At 39.4% G+C, this 25775-nt stretch overlaps 1 protein-coding gene across 1 annotated transcript in view; it reads left to right on the top strand.

Annotated features, from left to right (window-relative positions):
- LOC137190942 (inactive phospholipase C-like protein 2) overlaps positions 1 to 25775 on the top strand; it is a 48664-nt gene that overhangs the window by 8403 nt on the left and 14486 nt on the right. Inside the window, exons 3-4 of the mRNA XM_067600686.1 lie at positions 15035 to 17518; positions 19531 to 19734. Of these exons, the coding sequence (XP_067456787.1) occupies positions 15035 to 17518; positions 19531 to 19734 (2688 nt within the window). The remainder of the gene's footprint in view (positions 1 to 15034; positions 17519 to 19530; positions 19735 to 25775) is intronic.

The following is a 25775-nucleotide window of genomic DNA, read 5'->3' as shown; positions in this document are numbered from 1 at the left end:
ATATTAAGAGTGCATACTCTGAATTTACTGAAATGAAAGTGATGTTTGACTTTAATCAGCCTGTTCTGCTTTTTCACAGCAATATTACATAAGCATATTGTTAATAATGTAGAGACAGTGAACACACACACACACATATACATATATATTTTAATTGAAGCCAGGTGAAAAATGTAGCATGATAAGAATATGTGGCTTTGGATTGAGAAACTCAAAAAATGATTTCATAAACACTCAATTCCTATCTGAAGGCTATCACACAAATCAAATAAGCAGCAGGCCGTGCCCTTGTCTGCATGCCAGTATTTTCTTAAAAGCAGTTGTTTTTGTTTCTGACAGCTATGACTGATCGAATATCGCAGAGAGCAAGACGGCAGTTGTGAAGGGTTGGACCGGTGGTAACAGGCGGTCTGTTTCACTCTGTCAGTCAGAGCCCTTGGTTCTTGTTAAACTGCTTCTGTGAAGTGATGGGAGGATGCGGTTGTTCCGACCACATTCTGATAGTAACAGCTGTAATGCATGGTGCTTAACACCAATCTGGCATCTAGAAAGGTTTCTGTTTTAACGAAAGTATTCGGCGGTGGTGTTGGGTGTGCATGCATGTGTGGAGGTAAAGGGGCACAGGCTACCAGTACAGTTAACCTGCAGTCCTTGGTTTGCAAAATTACCTTTACAAAACCTTTTGCATGTGTGGTTACTGAGTTTACTGTGTTTCCATGTTGTTGGAAGCAGTGTATTTAGCTGTATTTTGGCATAGTGGTGCATACTGAGCATACAGACTCACAGTGAAAAAATTATGCTGCAGGAATGGTTTGAGATGTATTTATGGATGTTTTGATTATTTTTAAACCGTTTTTAACTGACATGATTTAAAGTTGACCACAACCAGTGACCACATCCCCCTACAAAAGATGAAATACTAACTTGACAGCCACCTTTCAAAACCTACACTGGGGTTTTATACTAGAAAGATAGATTTTGGGTGGAGTACCAGTTAACGATAACCATCTTTTCACCGGAAATAGATGTAGAGTAATTACCACTATCAAGGAGGTTATGTTTCATTCCCCTTTTTTGGTAGTTAGATGAATATTTTAAAAAAAACTTGAAAATTTGAGAAACATACCAAGGCACAAGTGATCACTGTTTGGTGTGGATCCAAGATTTTCTCATAAATTACTGCATGTTTTTGAATGGGAAAAGTCATGTACTCCATAGCTGTACATCACCAATTTGCTGATATCAAAATGACATTTGTAGTTTGAAATATAACTTTTCATGTACATAAAATATCAAACGAGGTAGTTTAACTGCTGCATTAAAGATAGAGCAGCGTATGTTTGTGTTACATAGTGACTATGTGATGCTAAAGCACTTACCCATAGCTTGAATAATAGGAAAGGTGTTTACCAGACAATTTTAAACTCAGCCTCTGTCTAAAGTGTTTACTCTAGTCCATTTTAAACTCTGTCTTCACCAGTAAATTGTAACCATGCTGTATGTGGGTGGCCCGTGGCAGGAGAAATAATGAGACCATGGCTACCCTTTACTTCCCACCTCACGTCTCACCTCAGATCCTCTTGAGCAAAGAGGATCTTTCCATTGCTTGGTAAATAACACTTTTTTCACAGCTCTGGTAGGAGAAGAAAACAAACTCAGCTTGTGATATCACCCTGTTAAAAGGGAAAACAATATGGTACTAATTATGCTGGACCAGCAGTGCAAATTTCTTCATGGAAATAATCATATTGTATCATATCATTCAGTCAGACTGGAGTGGCTGTTCAGTCTGCATCACTTGCATTAAAAGAATAACATTGAATGCTCCTGTTAAACCTGCAATGAACTCATTTTTTTGGTGGCTGTTCATTTTAAACATGACCGTTCACCTCTGACAGGGGTTTTTTAGAGGTGAACTTTTTCACAAGTGATGAGCAGATAAGGCAGGTTAAAAAAAGATCAAACCTACAGAAAATCTCGCATCTTATATTTGTATTTAGTAACTGTAGGTTTTGGTAGTATTTCCTGTTGTTTCTTTTTAACTTGTGCTTTTTCGAGCAAAAGGGTGATTTTACAGTCTTTCATTTCTACGTCAGATGTCAGAAAATTTCCACAGTACATCTTTGCACGCTGCATAGTGCATACCTACATTTATATTTGACATTAATGATTTTAGATAATGTTTAACACAGCTTCAAGACTTGAATCAATGTTAGGTTGTGGATAAATTTTGAATACATGTTATAAATACTGACATATCCATTTTTAGAAGTGCTTTCCTAGAGCCAAAGTATTTTAGTGATAAAACATTACATCAACACTCTACACTGAAAATGATGCTTTCAGCGTATGATCTGTGTCTCAAGTACTTATGCGCAGCAGACTTTTAATGCAAATGTAGTCATCAGTGTTCATGTTATAAATATTCCGTTCTGCAGTCTGATTAATTGTGATAATTAGTGTTGTATATGCTACAGTACATTTGTCCATGCGAGTAGCTTCACTGCAATGAGTAAGTTAACAGTCATTTCATGCCCCTATCTCCATTTTTTACATGACCAAATAGAGAATTAAAGCAAGGAAAATGAATTGGTGAAACAGAATCCCTCTTGAAATGACTGTTGAAAGTGCCTGATGGAAAAAAAAAAAAAAAAGTCTACCACACATCGTCTTTTACTGAAATGCGTTGCATAAAGTTTTCCATTAAGAATGTGGTGATCAAAATATTGTTGTGACCGGTATTGTCAAAGAAATGAATCATAATGTCACTCAAGAAACTGCCACTTTAGTGTAATGACTGACTTCGCTACCGTCATTTACCCTAAATATGCCAAGCACAGATTGTTGTTTAACCTAAGTTGTGCTTTTAACTCTGAAAGTGACTTTCAGAATATGTGCTTGAGCAGTGTACCTTGCTACGCTTGGGTGTAATCCGGTTGCCTAAAACAACGCAACAGGCGGTTTATGGGGTAATTTATTAAAGATATTTTCACAACCATCCTTTACGCAAGCTCCCCGCCACTGTCTCCTATTCGCTCATTGGTGGCTGTGTTTGTTCAAGGCGACTCACAGCAGCGACACTCAGTCGCTTACCTGAATCATTGCCTATTCACCAGCTCAGGTGTCACTGATTTACTAAAGAACAGCTCACCTCACCCAGTTAGTTTGAGGATAGTTCAAATGACCTGGCAGTGATTACAGTTCCACCACATTAATGGGAGAGGTGGTTCTTAACTTAAATATTGCTCGCTTGAGTTGTTTTAATATTATGCTGTAATAAGTAATGAAGCACAGAAAGGAGAATGGATATTAAAACAGTTAACTAATTCAGTCTCTACACCACTATCATATATTGGAATCCATGGACTCGAGTGACTCTGATGTCAATAAAAGATATTTCATAAGCTCCTCTGTTGACAGTATGTTTAGAGTTAACACACCTTTATTACAATTTCTGCTCTCACAGGGAATTTACTTAAATACTTTCTAGGAATGGATCATGGAAGCCCAATATTTGCTTGTCAAACTCAGTGTTGATTTTAAATGTTTTATAATTTAGCTGTTCTAAAGTGCTGATTCATAATTAACATAATCTAGACAAGTGTGTTGACATGGTCTACTTTGTTAATTGCTGTAGACCAGCTTTTCATTTTCCATTGTCTTATTAGTGCTTAAACTCGGATAGCTTCTTTGTCAAACCAACTTAAGATCTAGTTGTAATTTCCTGCACGCACTTAATATTTGAATGTTTGATAAGACTATGCATGTAATGCTCTCTAATGGAAGAATGTTAGTGTGTACATTATAGCGAACGCTATCTACATTGAATCTTCTTTCATTGTTATTCGATCACATTTAGAAACTTATTATCTTAGTAACTTTACAAACTGGAAAGCTTTGTTTGATAAAATCACAAACTGAAGTCCTGCCAAGGTCTAGGTCTGTTTGCAGGATACATGTTACCATGTATCTGCTATTTTGTAGGCATTTTCATCCATAATGTTGGACAAAGTTGATGATAAAGATGATATATTTTACTTAGTCATGTAACTGTTATATTAATATACATAGCAGTAACATATTATTGACAATAATATATCACTTTATTAAGATTATTATTAATATGTGAGATTAATATACTCATATTAATTGTGCTTGAATCCAAGAGTTAACATTGTGATTAGGTGGAAATGAAGTAGACCAGGTATTTGTTATTCACAGTTCCTCAACGCTGTTCAACTTTAAGAGGGTTCTTAGATGAATCAGCTAAGCTGTTTTTGCAATAATAACAATATTGCCAGTGGAAATCTAATGAAATTGGCCACTAATAGACTGCGTTATTTTTACTCTCTGTGCAGTGCAATGTTTGAAGCCTGCCAGTGGGCTGAAACTGTCTCATCGTGGATGTCTTATCAGATGCTGAGCTGTGCTGATGCCTTTCTTTTTTAGTCTGAACTGTGACATGACAGTTTTGCTTGATCTTTTCAGCAATCTCAGCGTTGACCTGACTTGAATAATGTTTAAATGCTTCAAAGTCTGACTCGATTGAACAATTAAGTGGTGTACGCCGTGCTTTACAGCTGTGGCTTTGCACGACTCATCAATAAATGAGTGAACAGCACCCCTGTTCATGTTTGTAGATGCTCAGTTTGATCAAGTTTTGATACAGTTTTTTGTAGAGATGCACCGATCTTCTGATTTCCGTATTTGTGGCTGTGGCTTTCACACTGTGCGCGCTACGTGCATCTGATATGTGTGTGGCTGTCTGTACTCGATGTGCATCTTGTGTTTGTGTGGCTACTGTCTGTGCGCTGTTTGTGTGAATTGCATGTTGTGTGTGTGTGTGGCTGCCTGTGTGCGATGTGAATGTTGTGTGTGTGTGTGTGTGTGTGTGTGTGTGTGTGTGTGTGTGGCTATACTGTCTGAGCTGTGTGTGAAACATTCATGTTGTGTGTTTGTGTCTGTGGCTGTCATGCTGTGTGTGTGACATACATGTTGTATGTGTGTGGCTGTCTGTGCTCGATGTGCATGTCCCCATCACACACATTGAAAGCGTGTTTGAAAGGGATCTTTTAACAGCCAGCATGAACAAGAGGAATGATTAAGCAAGAAAAACATGTGTCAATGTTCATATGCATGACTGACAAGTCTGTTTTAAGACAAACTTGAAAAACTGTAAACCTATCCTTTAAAGTAAAGGTGAGGAGTTTTAGAAGTATTTCACCCTGATCACTTGTCAAGTTGTTATGAAAAAATCTCTTATTTTTTGGTATGGTTTGTTTGTGTGTTTGTGGTGTGTGTGTGTGTGTGTGTGTGTGTGTGTGTGTGGCTACTGTCTGTGTGCTGTGTGCGTGACTTGTATGTGTGTGTGCGGCCACGTGAACCACGCTGTGGCTATGTGCAGAAAATTTGACCGGCAAAAAATAGGACATATGAGACTGATTGGGGCCGATTAGCTGAAAACAGGCCTATTTCAATCGGTGGTTAAAGTGTAAAAATTGCTTTACATTCTGACCTATCATTTTCAGGTGTAGCAATTGATATCTCAGGCCTTTCTTTGCTCAACAAGAAGCTCACACCATGTCTTAACTGAATGCGACACGAGTGAGCATCAGCGACAAAATCAATTTGATTGCTTTATTTTCTATTAGAGCGTCCTAACTGGCTGCTAGGGCTGCGCAGCACAGTGCAGCTGAACTTTTGTCAGACGCCCTGTTTCTATTTACCACCTGTTTCTACCAAGTACTGATCCAATACCAGTGTTTAATTAATAAGTTGTATGCTTCACTGTGTGGAAGAGGCTGGGATTATTCTTTCATGTGTAAGGCAAAATCAGGCTTGACTTAAACACTGCTTCGTAAAAACAAAATGTATTTACATTTATTAAAGTAATGGTATGGTTAGGATTCCTGATCCAGCTATTTGAGTCATTATTAGACCGATACCAGATATCAGTATCAGTATCAGTATCGGTGCATCTCTATTTAGTACTAGGTACTTCTCCGTATTTTGTTTTCCATAACAGATTGTACCCCTTAATGTAGGGCGGGGTTTGCAGTGATGACCATCGCTGATTGGTCAAACACACATAGCACAGCTGATTGAACTTGTTAAAAGCTTTGTCGGTTTCCTGACTCGTTTTAAAAAAGATGAGAGAAAAAGAAAGAGAAAGCGAGTGAGCACGAGAGAGAGGGTGGCGGTGGTTGACCAAAGAGAGGGAGCGGCGGTTGAGAGAAAAGCCTGTGAATGAGAGAAATTTTGTAATTGTTTACTGACGGTTACGTTCTAAAGCACAAATAAATAATGTTAACCATCAAACACTCAACAGATGATTTACTGTGGAGACAGACTCTCTTAGTTTCATTTCCATCCTCTGCATTTCCCCTTTTCATTCATTCTTTAGATACAAATAACAACAGGACAAATCTGGGGGTTTTTCCCCTCATTTGTGAATGCTGTGTTTCAAGCATGGCTGCAACTTTTTAGCTGAAGAGAGAGCGAGCGGCGGTGGTCGAGCGAGGAGAAAGGAACTGTGGTAGAGAGAAGCAGTATGAGAGAAATGACTGACCAATCAGGTGGTCTTCAGTGTTTTCACATTACCTTTTAGTATCAGCTCAGCTTGTTTGGAACTTGGATGGAGATGATACCACAAAAAAAATTGGTACCAGATACCAGTTACCAGGTACTATCTGCAGCTTTTGCCTAATGGAAAACCAAAAAAGGTGAGTAGAGTCAAGTGGAGTGAAGCAGGTACCATGTAGTGGAAAAGGGGCTTAAGAGTAACCTGACATTTTTTGCAATTTAATATCAAAGGAGACCAGCTTAACTTTATCTAGTCTCATTCCATCAGAAGTAGGCCCATCACACTGATTGGGAAATGATGTGTTCACGAAGAAATTTGATTTTAAAGTGCTCTACTTGCCGGTTGACTTTTTTTTTTTTTCAAGGTCCCATTAAATATTTCATCCACGCTAGTCATAAAATTGTTAGGAAACCAGTTTTAGAGGATTACGTTGTCATGGTCAAAGCAGGCTTGCAGGACAGACTAAACAAGTGGAACAAAGTGGAAGTGGAGGGAGTCATTCAGCTGATATCTACACACCACTAAGATTTTCACAGGCTTATATTTTATCAGCAGCTGACCATTTGAATAGCGAGTAATCTTTTCCAGTAGCTATGGACTAATTACTGTATGGGTGTTTGTTTTCCTCTTTCATAACTGCCCTAAAAGAACCATAAAAATTGTTGTGAAACTCGTGTGTATCTGGCTGCATGTTATGTAATTCCATCAGTTGACCGGCCTGCCTTCATAATGACATGAAAATGTTGGCTTTGGTGACAGAGAAGGTATTCAGTATGCCCTTTAGGCATAGACCAGTCTGCAATTTAATAAAGCTTCAACATTGTGTAAAGGTATTAATATGACTAAATTAACAAATACATTTATTGTGGTTAATGACTCAGTCAGTATTTGAAAACAAGAGACTCTCTCTAGAAAACCCAGAGCCAAAATGATGTAAAACCTTGAAGTGCCACATAGAGAAGAGTTTGAGAAAAATTGTGTTTTTTATGTTTTACATTCAATTCTTATATTAATACCTTAGGCTTCCTCTTTATTAGATTACTAGATCTGGAATCGAGATTATTAGCTGATGACTCAATCTGTTAAGAAAAAAGAAAAAAAGAGAGAGAATCAACATCCCCAGTTTACTGCTTTTGGGAAAGAGTTATTCATACTGATAAATGTGACTTTTCTGGACTTTATGAGCAACACATTTCTAAACTGAGTTGTACTCTTCTGTAACCGCTGATTCTAATTGTGTTGCATGTGTTTGTCACCGTGTATCCGCACAACAGTGTTACGTAATAGAGTATTTGTCCCTAAGAGGTCAGACAATCCGATGACTGAAGGCTGCTGTTCTTTTTAGTTCAGCTGTGTACGACCAAGAGGGCCAAGATCTTTCAGCTGATTAGTCCGTTTATCAGTTACATTACATCACCCAAACACCCTCACAGATTAATGTAATATACAATTTAATATACAAGGTGATCACAGAGAAAAAACTTAATTTTGGAAATTGAAACCATGATGTAATACCATGTAACAACAATCAAGTATGCTGCTGTTTCATTCATTCTCAAGTCATTTTTTAAAGGATTACTGTGTAAGGACCTTCTCAGGCTAATTGATTTCTTTTGTTTAAGTCCTTTTGTTATTTACTGTTGGGTTGGACTGTTTGTCCTATAAAAGGCACGTACAAGCTGTGGGATACGTATGAGCTTCTTAGGTGTAACCATTGTTGCTTCAGCTTTATTGGTAGTGGAGTCTGGGTTGTAATCCAGACTTAGAAAATGATTCTTACTCTTGATCTCAGGACTTAGTGGTTTACATTATGCCACATTACATAATATATACTGTGTATATATATATGAGAAATTGTTTCACTTACAAAAAGAAAGTGTGCAGTATGTCAGAATGAATCATTAGTCATTAGCGACTGTGCAGTTGAAACAATGGGAGATTTATTTTAAACAAAAGAGCTCCCAGGCTGGTTATGTTCAGATGAAATTCTGCTCACTGAATTGATTTATGTTATTGTGAATTGATGCCAATCCTGGTCTAAAGCTGAAGGGGGGATTTATGCTGCAATATGAATCAGGTGCTGCTTGTTGTTGGGGGGGGGGGGGGCAGAGTGGAGCAGAGAGTAATGGGTCCCCTGTGATGTCCTCAGTTGTACAGACAGTTCATAACCGCTCACTGGGCCAGAAAAAAAATGTGAGATTCAGTCCATAAGGGGATTGATATTCCTATGGGATCTGTGAGCAGTTGGATATCCTCTGTCTTATTCACCGTCTCTCCGTCTTCTCGTCGTCTCTTCCTGTGGTCGCCTCTCTCTCTCTCTCTCTCTCTCTCACTCACTCACTCAAAACACACACTCTCATCCCTGAGACCCGGTTCGTAATTGGAACCGGTTCTATCATTTTAAAAACCCAGGGTTATTTTAAGGTCAGTTCTTTTATTAGTACTTTTTCACATTTTGGTGTAATTTATTATCACGCTGCAGCCTCTCCTCTGCTCTCTGTGTCGGGGCTCAGCTCCCCCACACACACACACACATACACACACCGAGCGAACGCTAGAGCAGAGAGGCGCGGCGGAGACGGCGAACCAGGTGAAGTGAAAGATAACGTTTCATGCCGGCCTCACACCAAACGACTTTTCAAGCAATTTCAACTGTTGCAGACAAATTTCCAATAACAGAATAACGGCGAGTAGAGTTGTGGCACCTTTTTCTCGTTTTGATGTTCTCATAAAATCAGTTTCAATCGATTAGTCCTAGCTCATGCAAATAGTGAAGTTCAATGACGTGAACATCGTCAACAACCAGTAGGTGTACTCTCTCCAGCACCAAACAGGAACCCGCTAACTGGGTAGATAGTAAACATGGCGGGGACTCCAGGGAGGCCCGAAAACGTACTCTCTAACTTACTTTCTCTCAACAAGGGTCATGTCCACATTCTGCGGTGTCTTCTTTTATTTTTGGCTGGTTTTTCAGAACAAACCACTGCACACACACACACGCACAAGGGCAGCTGTGGCCAAAAGCTGCTTCTGTTTCTGCTCCATTGTTCAACAGTTTTTTTTCTTCTTCTTCTTGTACATTTCAACCAGGAGCAGGATGGGAAAATAATCTCAAAAGGAATCTAGTTGTAGTCTTGCAAATAGTGACTCTGCAAGATCAGTCTTTGCAAAATCTTATAGTTTGTGACTTATGACACATTGTCTTTAGATGTGAGAGAAGGGGGGTGTCAGTCTTTTATAAGTCTTTTCAAAGTCTTCTAGTGTATGGAAGGCATTACTCCAGTTGATGACAACTACACTTATTATTATTATTAAGTGCAATAAACTGTCATGAGTAAAAAGCCAATACTTTATCAATAAACCTGTTCAACAAGCATAAACATGTAGAAAGCGATCTGTTCATGCAGTTTCCCATCCACAAATACATTTTACACAAGCAAAGCGAGCTAGTTCGGCCAACAGTGAATTGTTATGAACAAGTTAAAACAAAAGCTGTCTGTATTTAGTCTAGTTGTTTAGCTTAGTTTGCCACGTATCTAAAAAATTTGGCAAATTCTTAAAACTTAGCTACAAGCTGAGACAAACCAGGCCCCATTCCTCTCTGTACCAGCTGTACCTTCTTTCTAAACTTTAAGTTTATATAGTGACTTTGCTCTTGTAAACATTACTGTTACTGCTCTAGGAAATATAAATCAATTCTGATCCTGTTTTGGATTTACTCTTTTTTAAAATAATATATTCTTTAGTAATGAAAAAGAACAGATAAGAGTATCATAAGGAACCAAACCAATAGGGAGTATTGATAAGAGTAGTAGTATTGATAAAATCCTAATGATACCCATCCCTAACTCTCACACACTGTATGTATATTGAAATGTTATGTAAAGGCCTAAAAGTAATTTCCCCTGACAGGGTGATTATCCTTGTTATTATCTTCTTTATTATGAAATACCACGAAAACATCTTATATCCTTTTTATGTTTTACTGACTTGCTTTCCAAATGTACCAGGGGTTTTCCTCTCTGAACGTAGCTAAAAGCAGATATACAAAATTTCTGTCAACAATGGGGAAAAAAAAGACTCTAACCTTGAATCCTCTGATGGTGTATAAAAAAAAGCACTTTCACAACAGTTTCAAAGCGATTGTGCGGCAGCGTGTTTTGGAAGTTTATCCCCTGAAATGCTTTTTTTTTTCTCTTTAGTGCCAGTACTTAACACAGTAACACAAAACAATAGTTACACGTCAGTAGGGATTTGATAGGGTTGTTTATCAATACCAGTGACTCAGCACGTACTTACTGGTGCTGTAATTTCTGGCTTATGAAATGTACTTTCCAGTTGATACTTTATAGCAACCACACTGCCCTGTGGAATTTTAATACACTCCCAATCAAACAATGCTGCTAACTTGTTGATCCTTGAGGGTCCGTAAGTCTTAAAAAAGCCTATTAAAACCTTATAAACCTATTTTTGCTAAACTATAGCGAGGCATGCTTTGTAATTGAAGGCTGTGTGCGCTGACATTAATTGGACATTTTTGGTATTCATATTTTGAAGCTTGTTTTATACGATGTGTTGCGCTCTGGCTTGGCCAACCCAAAAAAAAAAACATGATAATGGTTCACTTTGAAGATACAATTTATTGTTGAACTTCAAGAAACAGAGATTAACTGTCATAAGTGTCTAGAAGAATATGCAGACTATAAAAAATATCTGATATATAACTATAAATAGATAATCTGATTATGTGAGCTTGTCTTTTCAAGTACCAATTAAGGACAAATAAAACCATATGTATAGTAAAAGAAAACACCCTGGCTGCCCATCTGACTACTACCAGAGGCAGAAGAGGGACTGTTGCATAAGAAGTACTCTCCTCAGGAAATAATGAGAAATAGTAAGACAGAGAAGGGTGTGTGCAGTATTGTTTTCTAGTTTTGGTAAAGGAAGTAAGGGGAAATCCTGAGGAGAACGCGTGGCATGGCAGTCCTGGCGATACAGCAGGAACCAGACGCATACCACTAAGCAAGCTGGGACCCAACTCAAGGTTAACACGAAGACAACACGTCCACATTCTTGCCCAGATCATAAGGATTATCTGCAGTCATGCATTTAGGTTTTAAGCTCCCCTTTTTATATAATGAACTCTCTTTAAGCAGCAGACTGTGTAACAGAATGTGATTTTATTATTTTACTTGACATGGTCCATTCATAGTTCAGAGAGGTGTAAGATTTTACCAATCATGGTAAATGTGTTAGTCTGTGTTTTGCAATATTCTAACACACAGATGGGATTTATAATGATTATTTTGAAAAAATCATCACATCATTTTTATGACCTAATTACTTTAATTTCAGACTTGCCTTCTTACAGGCTTCCCTGGATCTGTTTCACAAGATGTTTATTATTATTATTTCAATTGATTGTATCTGAGATGTTTTTCATGCTGGGGAGGACTTTGTTTAAACATCCTTTCTTTCCGTCTCCTCTACATAACCATTTAGTTTTATTATTGTATGTCATCTACAATGATGTGTTAATTGTGCAAACAAATAAACAATCTGACTAAGACTGTGCTCTCAGCAGATGATCAGTCCCCATTTATTTAGCTGCATCTTGTCCAATTGCAAACAAGTATATACATGATTAGGGCTGAATGATTTTCAAAAAAATATCTAATTGTGATTATTTAGACTGATATAGCAATAAAGAGTTGAGACATTAGAGGGAATGATCATTTTTACATCATTATACTCATTTTCATTTAAAAACATATTAAAATGATTATGGTGTGATTTTTGCGGGGATCCGTACCAAACAATTTGTTTTCTTAAGTCTGTAGATTATGATCTGTAGACCGGGACGACAATATTGTGCCTCCTGCAATTTGAAAATTGCAGCAGGCCATATTGTGATATAGATAAAATTTCAATTAATTGTGCAGCTCTATACGTGACGTAGCACAACACAGCTGCGTTTCTCTCACAGCAACTGCTGAGCTGTAGTAGTGTGGTGAGAGGATGGGAGAGACGATAAGCAGGCTGACAGGAGACAAAATTGGGTGATTCCAATGAAACGGCTTCAAAAATTACAAAAAAGTAATAGGTACACTGTTATCTATCTTAGTTGGTGTAGTCAGATTTATTGTTATAAATTTTGTCAGCAGAGAAGGCCGATTTTCATTGCTGAATTGGTGAAGTAAAGGGAGGAACGTGCACATGTTACATAGGGGTGGGTTATAGTATATAAGAATCATGATACTTTTCCTCTACGGATCTGAATCTATTCACAAATGCCACATATCGATTTTTGTCAACACATGTAAGTCGTACATGTAACCGATCTTCACGTCTCTTGACACAATGTTTGAGCACTGGTTCTCTTTCAGTTAGTGAGGCATGATAATTTGAGTTTGATTACATAAGAAGCTGTGAAGGTTTTGAACATTTCATTAAATCCCGGAAGGAAAATTAACATCGAGAGTTTCTACTGGAGTGCAGCGTAAGGAATTCTTAACTTGGCAACATCGTATAGTTGACAAAATGATGCATTCCTTTTATATAAGTGGTACTATTAACCTGCCACATGATGATTAACAAGGGTTTGGGTTTGGCTGGTGCTAAACCTGTCAAATGAGTTTGAATAATCCAAAATATAAAATTGTCTCCTTATGCTGAAAGAACCTGCTGCAGTGGAAAGAGCAGGGTTCGTTGAAAATGTCAAAAATATGGCTGCTGTAGATGACTAGATTTGTGTGGGTGATATTCTCCTGAGGGAGATTCCCTGTTTTATCTCCGTAATATACAGTGACAGGTACCTTGAGTCAGCCAGCAAAGTTGCTGCTCTGATTCTGCTCAGCAAATGTTCAGAGAGAACAAAAGGGGACCGGTGAGCAAGGACCAAGTATGCTAATAGTTCAGAGCAGGCAGCCTTGTTGTGCACTCCTTGTCGTGTGTTGCTATTCACGGTAGCGATTTACATTTGTCAGACTAATATTGAATACTGAAGTGAAATAGAAAGCAGAAAGGGGAATTCCTGTATTCAGGCTTTATTCCATTTGTGCAGAAAATTGGTTTAAAAAAAGCTTATGTGGTGACAGGGCTGAAGGTTAGTTGAGCTTAGCCCTAAATCTGATTAAGTTGTGATTAAAACAAACCGCAATGAACACATGAAACAGCATGTTGTTCTGTTATTGATTAAAACAAACGAGTGTTGTTGTTTACCCTATTCAGACGCAATGTAGGGCTGTGTGATATGACTATATATCGTGTGATGATAGAAAAATGTCTATTGTTTCATATTTTGCTCTATTGTTCATTTCATTGTGTCACAAATCACACTCTTCATGGCAATATTTTTCATCATTTGGAGTCTGTCCATCTTTTTTGCAGATTACATCAATAAATTACTCTTCTTGGCTTTTTAATTGTGAAGCTTTAATTGCACTTACAGTAACTTAACAAGTGTAGCGTAGTTGTCATCAACTCTCCACTGCTGTCTGTCTCTCCTCTGCTACGCTGAGCTCCGTGTGTGGAAGGGCTCAGAGGTGAAACGAAGGGCGGAGAAGATGAGAAACTAACGCCACCATAAGTGACATCAAAACACAGTAGAGACTGTTTATTTGTTATTTACAGAATTGTTGTGCACTTGTTTCATTTTAGCTCAGTATGGGAGTTTCTACTGTGTTTTGCAGTCATTTATGTTCGCACTACCCTCCTCTGCTCTCTGTGGTTCAGTGAGGGTGGGGCTGATACACAGCAGAGCAGAGGAGAGATAGTGACCCAGGTAAAGTACTCAAGTTGACAACAACTACACTTGTTACATTAATGTAAGTGCAATAAAAGCTTCGCGAAAAAAAAGCCAATAAGAGTAATTTAATCTCCGCAAAAGATGGACATGGACCAGAAACTATTTATTCATTGAATTTAATGAAAAGCATGTTATATTGTGATATGTATTGTTATCGACATATGAAATGACCTTTATCAGGATATGAGATTTTGGTCATATCACACAGCTCTAGTCACCTGTATTCGTATGAATGTGAAGTAATCCCGGGGTTATTATGCTTTTCCTTAGCCAAAGTGTTAAGTTTTTACTTCACAACAACTATTTTTTAAGCCAAATTGGTCTTATGTTTCTTCTTCTACAGCTGTAAGAACTTAAATGCGCATCAGACATTTATTCTTTTCAGACTTGATTGATTCATGTAGCCAATGATGAGAAGCAAACCATTGTTGGACAAAAACAGGTAGCAAAAAAGATATGTATTTAATTCCTTTGAGTTAAAACACAAAAATTTCAATGTTTTCACTCAGTGTTCATGATTACATTTTTTATTGCTCGAAGTGTGAGTCTTAATAATTATATGACCGTTTAAATCAGTATCTATGTAAAGATTTTTATTTATGTTCATATATTCATGTTTATATTCATTTCTTTCTTTGTAGGATGGCTCCAGACAACGTAAAGAACGAAAGAAGACTGTTTCATTCAGCAGCATGCCCACTGAGAAGAAAATCAGCAGTGCAAGCGACTGCATCAGTGCAATGGTGGATGGCTCTGAGTTGAAGAAAGTGCGATCCAACTCGCGCATTTACCACCGCTACTTTCTGCTTGATGCTGACATGCAGTCTTTGAGATGGGAGCCCTCAAAGAAGGAATCAGAGAAGGCCAAAATTGATGTAAAATCCATCAAGGAGGTTCGGACAGGGAAAAATACAGACACTTTTAGAACTAATGGCACCTATGATCAGATATCAGAAGACTGTGCATTCTCAATCATCTTTGGGGAGAACTATGAGTCCCTGGACTTGGTGGCAAACACTGCAGATGTAGCCAACATATGGATCACAGGACTGAGGTACCTGATCTCCTATGGGAAACATACCTTAAATATGATAGAGAGCAGTCAGAACAACATGCGCTCATCTTGGCTGGGGGAACTTTTTGATGAAGCAGACAGTAGCAACAGCAAACAAATAACAATATGTGCTGCTGTGCAGCTAATCAAAAACTTGAACCCAGGACTTAAAAATGTGAAAATAGAACTGAAGTTCAAGGAGATTCACAAAGCTAAAGACAAAGTAGGTTCTGATGTGACAAAAGAGGAGTTCATTGAGGTCTTTCATGATCTTTGCACCAGACCAGAAATATATTTTCTTTTTGTTCAGTTCTCTAGCAACAAAGAATTTCTGGATACCAAGGACTTAATGATATTTCTGGAGGCAGAGCAGGGTATGGCACAAGTCAGTGAAGACACCAGCTTAGAGGTCATTCAGAAGTATGAACCATCTAAAGAGGGCCGGCTCAAAGGTTGGCTCTCTCTTGATGGGTTTACCAACTATCTTATGTCTCCAGAGTGCCATATATTTGACCCTGAACACAAAACAATATGTCAAGACATGAACCAGCCCTTGTCCCACTATTACATCAATGCATCCCACAACACATACCTGATAGAAGATCAGTTCAGAGGTCCCTCTGATGTGACAGGGTATATCCGTGCCCTCAAGATGGGCTGTCGCAGTGTAGAGCTTGATGTGTGGGATGGGCCTGATAACGAACCTGTTATTTACACCGGTCACACAATGACCTCACAGATTGTTTTTCGCAGCGTCATTGACGTCATCAACAAATACGCTTTTGTTGCATCTGAGTTTCCACTGATATTGTGTTTAGAAAACCATTGCTCTTTAAAGCAGCAGAGAGTCATGTTTCAACACCTAAAGAAGATCCTTGGTGATAAGATCAACCTAGATGCTCCTAAACCTGAAGACTGCTACCTCCCATCTCCCTCCGAACTGAAGGGAAAGATCCTGCTGAAGGGTAAGAAACTGAGCACAAACTGCACTGCTTCAGAAGGTGAAGTGACAGATGAGGATGAAGGAGCAGAGATGTCTCAAAGGATGAGCATTGAGTCTGCTGAACAACAGACTATCGCACCTAAGAAATTCCAGCTTTCAAAGGACCTCTCTGATCTGGTGACCTTGTGTAAGTCTGTGGAGTTCAAAGACTTCCCAACATCTTTCCAGAGCCAGAAGCACTGGGAGCTCTGCTCTTTCAATGAGGTCTTTGCCAGTCGCTGTGCCAGTGACTTCCCAGGGGACTTTGTTAACTATAACAAGAAGTTCCTAGCACGAGTTTACCCTAGCCCCATGCGCATTGACTCCAGCAACATGAATCCACAAGATTTCTGGAAGTGCGGTTGCCAGATTGTGGCAATGAACTACCAGACCCCTGGCCTGATGATGGATTTAAACATTGGCTGGTTCCGTCAGAATGGGAACTGTGGTTATGTGCTACGTCCAGCAATCATGAGGGAGCACGTTTCATATTTTAGTGCCAACACTAAAGATTCAGTGCCTGGTGTTTCTCCACAGCTCTTACACATCAAGATCATCAGTGGACAAAACTTCCCAAAACCCAAAGGCTCAGGTGCCAAAGGAGACGTAGTGGACCCCTACGTATATGTGGAAATACATGGCATTCCTGCTGACTGTGCCGAACAAAGGACTAAAACGGTCAACCAGAATGGGGACAACCCTCTGTTTGATGAGAGCTTTGAGTTTCAGATAAATCTCCCAGAGCTTGCAATGGTACGCTTTGTGGTTCTGGATGATGACTACATTGGTGACGAATTTATCGGCCAATACACAATCCCCTTCGAGTGTCTCCAGCCAGGTTTCCGCCACATACCACTACAATCTCTGACAGGAGAGGTTCTGCCACATACCTTGCTGTTTGTTCATGTGGCCATAACCAATCGGAGAGGAGGTGGCAAACCACACAAAAGGGGACTGTCTGTACGAAAGGGAAAGAGGAGTCGAGAGTATGCCAGCATGAGAGTGCTATTGATCAAGGCTGTGGATGATGTCTTCAAAACAGCCTTGCTGCCACTGAGGGAGGCAACAGACTTCAGAGAAAACATGCAGGTAAGACATTTCAAATTAACCTCCATTAAATGCTCATTTGATGTGCTAGTGTCCTCGGCCTCCATTTGTGTGCACTACTGAGTCAACAATATTATCATGAATGTGGTAACTGCATGAATCTTTTTGCATCTTCCATTATGGGAATGTTTTCCTCGGAAAGGGTAGACTGAGAAAACTGTGCTCCCAAATCCAGTATAGATTATAACCATACTACAAAGAAGCTTGAGCATCTAAAAAAAGCTCCCACACACAAGAGAAAAACAAAACTACCAGGCTTGACTGAATCAGATTTGATCTAATCCAATAGTCAAGACCTACAAAGGGAGCCAAGTTCCCTATTTGAACAGTAAAGCTATTAGGGGTGGGAATCTTTGGGAATCTCACAATTAGATTCGATTCCGGTCCTTTGGTGTTCAATTCAGTAATTGATTCTCAATTCAAAACCAATTTTCAATTGAATGAATAAAAAAGGGGGCACTATTTTTAGTCTTGCTCCAGTATACTGTGTGCCAAACCATTCACTGGTGTCCTTAGTCCACTGAAATACAACATGAATCATAACTGGCAGCCTTTTTATTTTAAAAAGTAAACTGCATCAATTAATGAATGAATTAATTTGAAAGCATCTTGCGGTCTCCTGCCTGTATGAGAATAACAAAATGAGGTGGAGTGCTCCACTGTGTTGTCATGAACGTTATATCTCCAGCAGTTTAGAGCAGCCTGTCTGCTACACTGTTAGCTCCAGGGAAAGCCATAATTGTCTAAGACGCTGAGCGGTCGCAGGGTTTTTGAGGTGAAACAGACTGAGCACTGAGTTATTTTCTTTGCCCCAGAGTTGGGTTAAGTTGTTTAATGCTGTAGTGTGTGTTGGTCAGCCGGTCTCGTTATTTTACTGCTTGAGTTCACTGCTCCGCTCCGCTAACGTTACTCTCTGAGTGACGGCGTAGGAAGTTGACAATAAACTTCTCATAAGTCTCGCAAAGGTAATTATTTAGATGTTAAATCAAAACATGCTTGCAACCTCTGCCTTTTGTAAAGATTAATTGCAAGATAACTCGTGTGCGTGCTGTAGACTGTCTGGGTGCTGCACTGACCTCACATCATGTTATTAACTAACATTTAGAAAATTGATTGACATTTGTGAATCGATGCAGAATTGTCCACGTCCGCATCGCGATGCATCTAAGAATCAATTCTTTCCCACCACCCCTAAAAGCCATTACAACATCTAATGTGTAAATGGGAAAAGGTTCCTATTAATCCTCTTGGAATTCTGAGATTTTTATAATGTAAAAGTCACCGCAGATGAACAAACTGTTGACGAGTTTAACCTAAAGGACTTCCTGTTTTTAATAGCTCCCAAACAAGAGCAAACCAGTGTCTTTTTTTTCTTCTTCTTCTTTGGTATCAAGCGAGCTTCACCACCAGGGGGATCATGAAAAGTCAATACTACGTCATATTTGAAGTCTTAGTAAAGAAACATGAGATATTATGAGAAACACTGTACTCAAGTGTCACAACACTCTGTGGTTGGTCTGGTGTTGTGTTTCTTCAGGCATTGTATTAGGATTTATTTTAGTAGCCCTGTTTATATTGCAGTCATTGTGTGATAACAAGCCACTGGCCTTGAGACTATAACACATCTTGGCCGTCCTGTCACAGTTTGTCCCTCCGGTTGTTTACGTTGGGTTTAAATTTGGCCTTTCACAGGAAGGCTAGGATTTGCGTGTATGCGTGTGTGTGTGTTCCATTTCCATTTCCATGTGATACTGATGTCAGTCCAAAGAGATCGAGTGTTTACGAGTAGCTAACAAGTGCCAAAAAGGAAAGTTCTCACAGGTAATGAGTGAGCTTCCAGCCACTTCCTTTGGCAGTGTGGGGCTGTGGTTATATATTTAATGCAGATCAATGCCAGACTTAAGCATCAGAGATATGTTTTTCTTGGCATGCCAGTATAACTGCACACAAGCACAGTCTTAATTTCTCTCCTCTCTCTCTCTCTCTCTCTACAGAATGCCATAGTGTCCTTTAAAGAGCTGTGCGGCCTCTCAGCGGTGGCTAACCTTAAGCAGTGCATCTTGGCCCTTTCTCCTCGCCTGACTGGATCCGACAACAGCCCCCTTCTGGTGTTCAACCTCATTGACCAGTACCCTACCTTGGAGCCCCAAGGCCTGCTACCAGAGGTCCTCAAGAAAGTCGTCACCACTTATGACATGGTGAGTAGAGGAAGAGTTCATTTGCACAGTAATAACACCCGGAAGCAAAAGTGACACAAGTAGATGAATCAGATAAATTAGCGTAATTAAAAACATAAGAGGAAGAGAAATAAATTATTGATTTGCAAGTATGAAATAGAAAAGGGGGATTATATATTGAGTCATACAAACCTCTAATAATAATAAAAAGATATAGGCCTACTAGACATCATACCATCTGCAGTGCACAGAGAAAAAACTTATTTTCTCAACATATGAACAGTAGTTGAAAGGGGATTTGCAAGTGGTGCTATCTACATTTGTATCTATCTATCTGTCTGTCTATGCATCTATCCATCAAAGGGGAAAAGGAGACATAACTAAACTAACTTTGACTCCAATCAAATCAATATTTTGGCTTTGCTGGACTTAATGGGGATAAACATAGATGGTTAGGTAATGCCGGAGCTCTGTTAAGTAATAAAATCAATGTTCAGAAGTTATGCAACATGTCACCGAGGCTATTCCCAGACAGCCATTGCCCTTAACACATCCTGTTCTCCTCCATTGATTCTCTGCGCATTATAAGCAAGTCATCTAGCCAGCATTATTTCAGGCAGGAGGCAGAAGCCCCCCCTGCAAAATCCACCAGCTAAAGTACAGCAACAAGTGAACTACTTTGAATAATTTTGCATCCATTAAGTTTGTTTTTTATCAGATTTATTTCCATCCTTTAAGATGTAGCATTATGTCTCCCATTATGTCCACTTACTCTTTATTTATCAAATACAGAGTAAGATATTCACTGCTTAGAATTTCCTCACAGTCTGTTCATGATGAAGTCATTACTGATAAAAACAAACTATCAGGTTCATGTATGGTTCCGTAGTTTAGCTTGACTATAAGTCTGCTGTGGCCTCAAAATTATGCATTTTTGACATCTACCCTAACTGCTGCTCAACACTTAAAGTACATGTACAGAGAAAGTAAAACAACATGACACAATGTTTTTGTCAGAACGGGGGGGGGGTGGGGGGGTGGATACATGTATTTGTTTGTCCTCACCGTGAATGGGTTTCTACATTCCTGACACATCCTTTTCTTTCAACACATTTCACTCCTTTGTCTCTCACACATATTAGATTTACATTAGTGTGTTGCCCCCCCTCTTCCTGTGCAGTTTGTCATGTGGAGTAACACGCGCTTGTGATGCATCTTAAGGAGAAATTAGGTGTGTTTGTTTGGATGCAACAGATCTCCTTGCTATTGTTAATACTAAAGAATTGTTGTCAAATAAAAATGAGACCGCATTCAGATCATATTTCAATTAATTGTTCAGTCCTACAAAGCACAGAGAATCTGGCTGTGAAGGGAAACCACAACACAATAAAACGTTTCTGCACCCAACAGTGTTATTTGTATGGCGCATTTCATCCCCTGGGACTCAAAGATGAACATCTGAAAAGGCGGATGATGCCGAAAAGACTCACAAGACACAGAACGATTAAGGTGACCTCTCGGTTCTATTAGGACTCGGATAGGAAGGCTAGGTAATTGGCTCTGATGGAAAGAGCGCAGGGAAAATTGAGTTGGAGGGAAGAAAGGAGAAAATGACGAGTATTTGGGGACCAAAATCGAATAAATTAAGACCAAGGGCTTAAGAGGTGTGAAGCTGCAGGCCTTGATCACCAACAGAGTGCCAGAGGAGAGCAGGAAGGTTCAGAGCTTGAAGGGGAGCCGACAAGTACAGAGGCATAAATAAAACGAGGAGAAGCAAACATAAAGAGTTGTAATATAAGGTATGGAACAGTACAATTAGAAATGCAGGCACTGTGTCAAAACCCACCACTGGGAGTAACCAGGCTTTCACTTCCTAATTGGTAAAAATAGAATCTGGGTCTCAGTCCCTGCCCATTTGTGTGCTGGGAAAAAGGTGGAGAAGGCAGCATGATGCCAGCATGTGGTCTTAGATAATATGGCCTGATTTCTGTTTTTATTCACAACCAATGTGTTAGGGCACAATCTGTAGATAGAGATGCAAAATCTGTGAAAAGCTGAACCGAGGCGCCTTCAAAACCCATTTATTAGTCATTGTTTTAGTCTGGCAGTAACCCAAAATATTTTTTGTGTCAACGGACTATTATATGTCTGGATATTTTAATAGCTTTGTAGTCATAATGAAGATCGGTTGGGTTTAAAATATATTCTTCTTTAATGTTACCTCGTTACATGCAGAATTGTATCACTAAGCTAATGTTACCTTAAAATAAAAGAGCATTCGTGTCTTTGTTAAATGCAGATAATAATAATGATAATAAAAGTAAACATACCACTTAGAGGAAGTAGTCTTTAGTGTGCAAGTGGGCACAGTCCACCCACTTACCTTTTAGAATGTGTCCTTAAATACATTTGAGATGCTGTGTCTGTCTGCCACCAAGACAGTAATTTCTTCACCCATCAGGGTAATAATCACAGCGTACGCGACAGCTCTAAGTGCCGCGACTGCAGCTGTGGAGTGACACAGACAGCCATAATCACTTAGTCATGACTGCCTGTAGCACAACATGGTGATTCACTGGATGAGTTTGTGTAACTGTAACCCCCCCCTAAAAAGATAAAGCTGCTGTTATTCCATGTTTTTATTATTGAAATTTAATCTCACTATTTTCTGACGTCGCTGCCATGTCTACATGTGGCCCCGAGCCTCTTGGTTCCTACTGATGAGATGCGTCTTAAAATATGAATCACAAATGTATAGTTTCATTATTACAAAAGGCTTTTCTCAAACAGCTGGGCAATGTAGTTTTTAGAAAAGGTTACTCAAACAGGAGTGAGTAGTGCATGAGCTGGGGAGTAATACACATCTGGTGTGATAGTGACTACATACAGCTGCAGGACGGTGTATGTTGGATTGACTGAAAATGAACTACAGTGGCCATGGTCATTGTGATGACGGAACATGTTGACCAGTGCAACAGTGTGGATAATTGTTCTGTTTTTGATAGTTTTTAGATCACAGTTGGCACTATGGCACAGAATAAACTAAATCAGGCTTTGGCTACAAATAAAATAAAACGTAATTGTCAGAGGGAGTAATAATAGTGTTTAAAACCTGTTTTGGTTGAACAAGTCACCTGTGTTTCCGAATGGAGTTTCCATTTATAACATTATCCCTCTTGGCTGTTCCTGACACTTCTTTGCGTGTCCCTCTACTGTCTTTCTTTCTCTTTTTTTCTCACCGCCCAGACACGGAGCTGGCATGCTCCGGAGATTGATCTCAGGGGCACGATGTTGGTCACTGCTCTTTTCCACAGAGTGGCTTTGTTACACTGAGCTTGAATAACACTGTGTTTTTCTTTCCTTCCTTTCTGACTTGGCAGCTGAGCAGGGCAGCCTGATTTTGTGACATGCCCTTGTGGTGCACTTAAGTTACTTAGGGAGTGTACAACTGAATGTACAACTCAATTACAACAATGCTGTATACACAAAGGCCCCAGTACCCAACAGGCACTAATTGAAGTCAAAAGCAGAGCAACTTTTTAACATCTGAAAGGCTATTTTGGGGTTACAATATACAATATTATCTCCCTCAGATGAAACAATTAAGCTATTATTATGATAGAAGAGAAAGATCCAGATGGTCTTTCAGGCATCCTGTTCACTTACTGGTTATTTACCTGTATCTGTGACAGCCTACATATGCATCATTAACCTCCTGGAACACCACTGTGCCGCCGTCCTTATGTAAGGAAACCAAAGGTTGTTTTTTTGCGGTTGTGTGGGGAGGGTGCAGTGTTGGCATTTAATATGTAAATGGCTTTCCAAAGCCTTTGAGCCCATAGATATAAAACACTAGATGCGACAAGATGTCATTACTCACGGGATAACCGTCCGCCATCTTACCTGGGTATTGTTTACTATCGCCACCTATAGGCAGCAACTGGTTGTTGGCTGTGCAGCACCTGATTGCTTTACTAAAAGGATGAAAGAGACCAGGGAGACTGGTTTCACCTTCCACAAGTCAGTATAGAGTAGATGAGAGATTTATGTTTTACATATGGGTCAACTAAAACGACAAAAACTTAGTGAACTAATTTAGGTAACTTTACCGTTAGCTACCAAGTCACAGACCAGCTGAGTAAGTCAAATGCATGAATAATAACAGTACCAGTTCAGTTCAGTGACTTGCAGTCAGGGGCACAAGATAAAACAAACAACACAAGTACAAAAATGTTTCCTCTACATGCAATATACAGGACACAATAATACAACAAAACAATCTCTAAAATGCTTAATATATATGATATTGCACAGGGAACAATGGAATTTTTACTCCTATTGCTCTTGAACCAGTGAACTCTAAATCTACAGCCTGAGGGAAGAGTTTCAGAGTGATTTGTGTTGTCTAATATAGACCTGGCCTTGCAGAGAACCTGCTGGTGAAAGATAGCCGTTAGGGAGGTCTGTCGGGGTCACCTATCACCTTACCAACCACTTTCACAATATAGCTCAGGTGATTTTTGTCCTTGATGTTCAGGATACCAGACCAAGCAATCATAGAAAACAGAAAAACAGATTCAGGAAATGACTTGTTAAACAAAAACATAATTTTCCTATCTACGTTAAAAGCAACCGACTTCCTAAGGGAGTACAAACATTGCTGTCCCTTCTTACAGATCACATCAGAATTGGCATCAAACTTCAGGTTTTTATCAACAATGGTTCCAAGATATTTATAATGTTCTACAAACTCGATACCAGTTTCTTTGATGAAGGGCTGAGATGGTTGGTGGGGTTATTTCCTTCTAAAATCAGTGACCATATCCTTGGTCTTCGTGGCGTTTATTAGCAGAAAGGCCTCATCACACCACTTGACAAACTTATCTACCACCGGCCCATGCTCAGATTAATCTTCATGGAGCAGGCTGATAACTGTATCATCAGTGCATTTCAGGATGTCTGTTCCCATGCTGGCTTCTACAGTCATTGGTGTAAAGAATGTATTGCAAAGGAGACGAGACACAGCCCTGAGGAGAGTCTGTGGAAGATGAGCGCCGTTCTGACAGAAAGCCATTTACTCTCACCCTCTGAGACCTACATGTTAAAAAAATCTACAATCCAGACCACAAAATTTCAAGATTAAAATAAATAAGCAATTTCCCTAACTAAAATATGTGGCTGGATAGTATTAAATGCGGATGAGAAATCCAAAAATAAAAGTCTGGCATGGGTTCCAGAACCTTCTAGGTGTTTATACAGGGAGTTGAGTAATGTGATTGAGGCATCCTCTACTCCTATTCCAGCCCTATATGCGAACTGCCTCCCCCACCGTATCCAACAGTTCCCTTTTGACCAGCCTTTCAAATGACTTCATGACCAGTGATGTCAATGCCACTGGTCTGAAGTTTTTAGCTCTGTAGGCGTTCCGCTTTCAGCCGTCGTGATGGACAATGGACTTCTTCCAAAACTTTAGAACCCTTCGCTCCTCCAGAGACATCCCAAATATATAACAGAACACCTCACAGAGCTGTTCTGAACAATACTTAAGCAGTCTTCCTGTGATACAATCCAGCCCTAGGCTCTTACTTGTCTTATTTTTCTAAGTACTGCCTTAACATCATGAGCATCAAACATCTGGTTTGACTTTGTAAAGGGGGGGGGTCTTTGCATATTTCCCTAAGTTCATCTGCAAAGCCATGGGTATCAAATCTTAAATAAAAAGTATTTAGTACTTCAGCTAGGTCTTTGTTGCTGTCATAGCCTGCAATGCTAACTGGCTTGTTTTCAGTTTTTTGCTGCCCTGTCATTTTCCTCATTCCATCCCACGCTGCCTTCAAGTTATTGCTGCATAAATTTTCCTCTAACTTATTTTTATATTGTAACTCAACCCTCTTCATTTCTGCTCTGACCTCTCTGCTTGCCTCTCTTTTTTTTGTTTCATTACCTTTAAGGAGATCCCTATGTTTTCTATCTAGCACATTTTTCAGGGATGTAGCAACCCATGGCTTATCAGTAGGGTAAACTTTAACGTGCTTCTTAGGAATGACAGTGTCCTCACAAAA

Source organism: Thunnus thynnus, chromosome 10 (genome assembly GCF_963924715.1).
Source record: "Thunnus thynnus chromosome 10, fThuThy2.1, whole genome shotgun sequence".
Taxonomy (NCBI): Eukaryota; Metazoa; Chordata; class Actinopteri; order Scombriformes; family Scombridae; genus Thunnus; species Thunnus thynnus.
The sequence above is the reverse complement of the archived record's forward strand: the minus strand, read 5'-3'. Positions and strand labels throughout refer to the sequence as shown.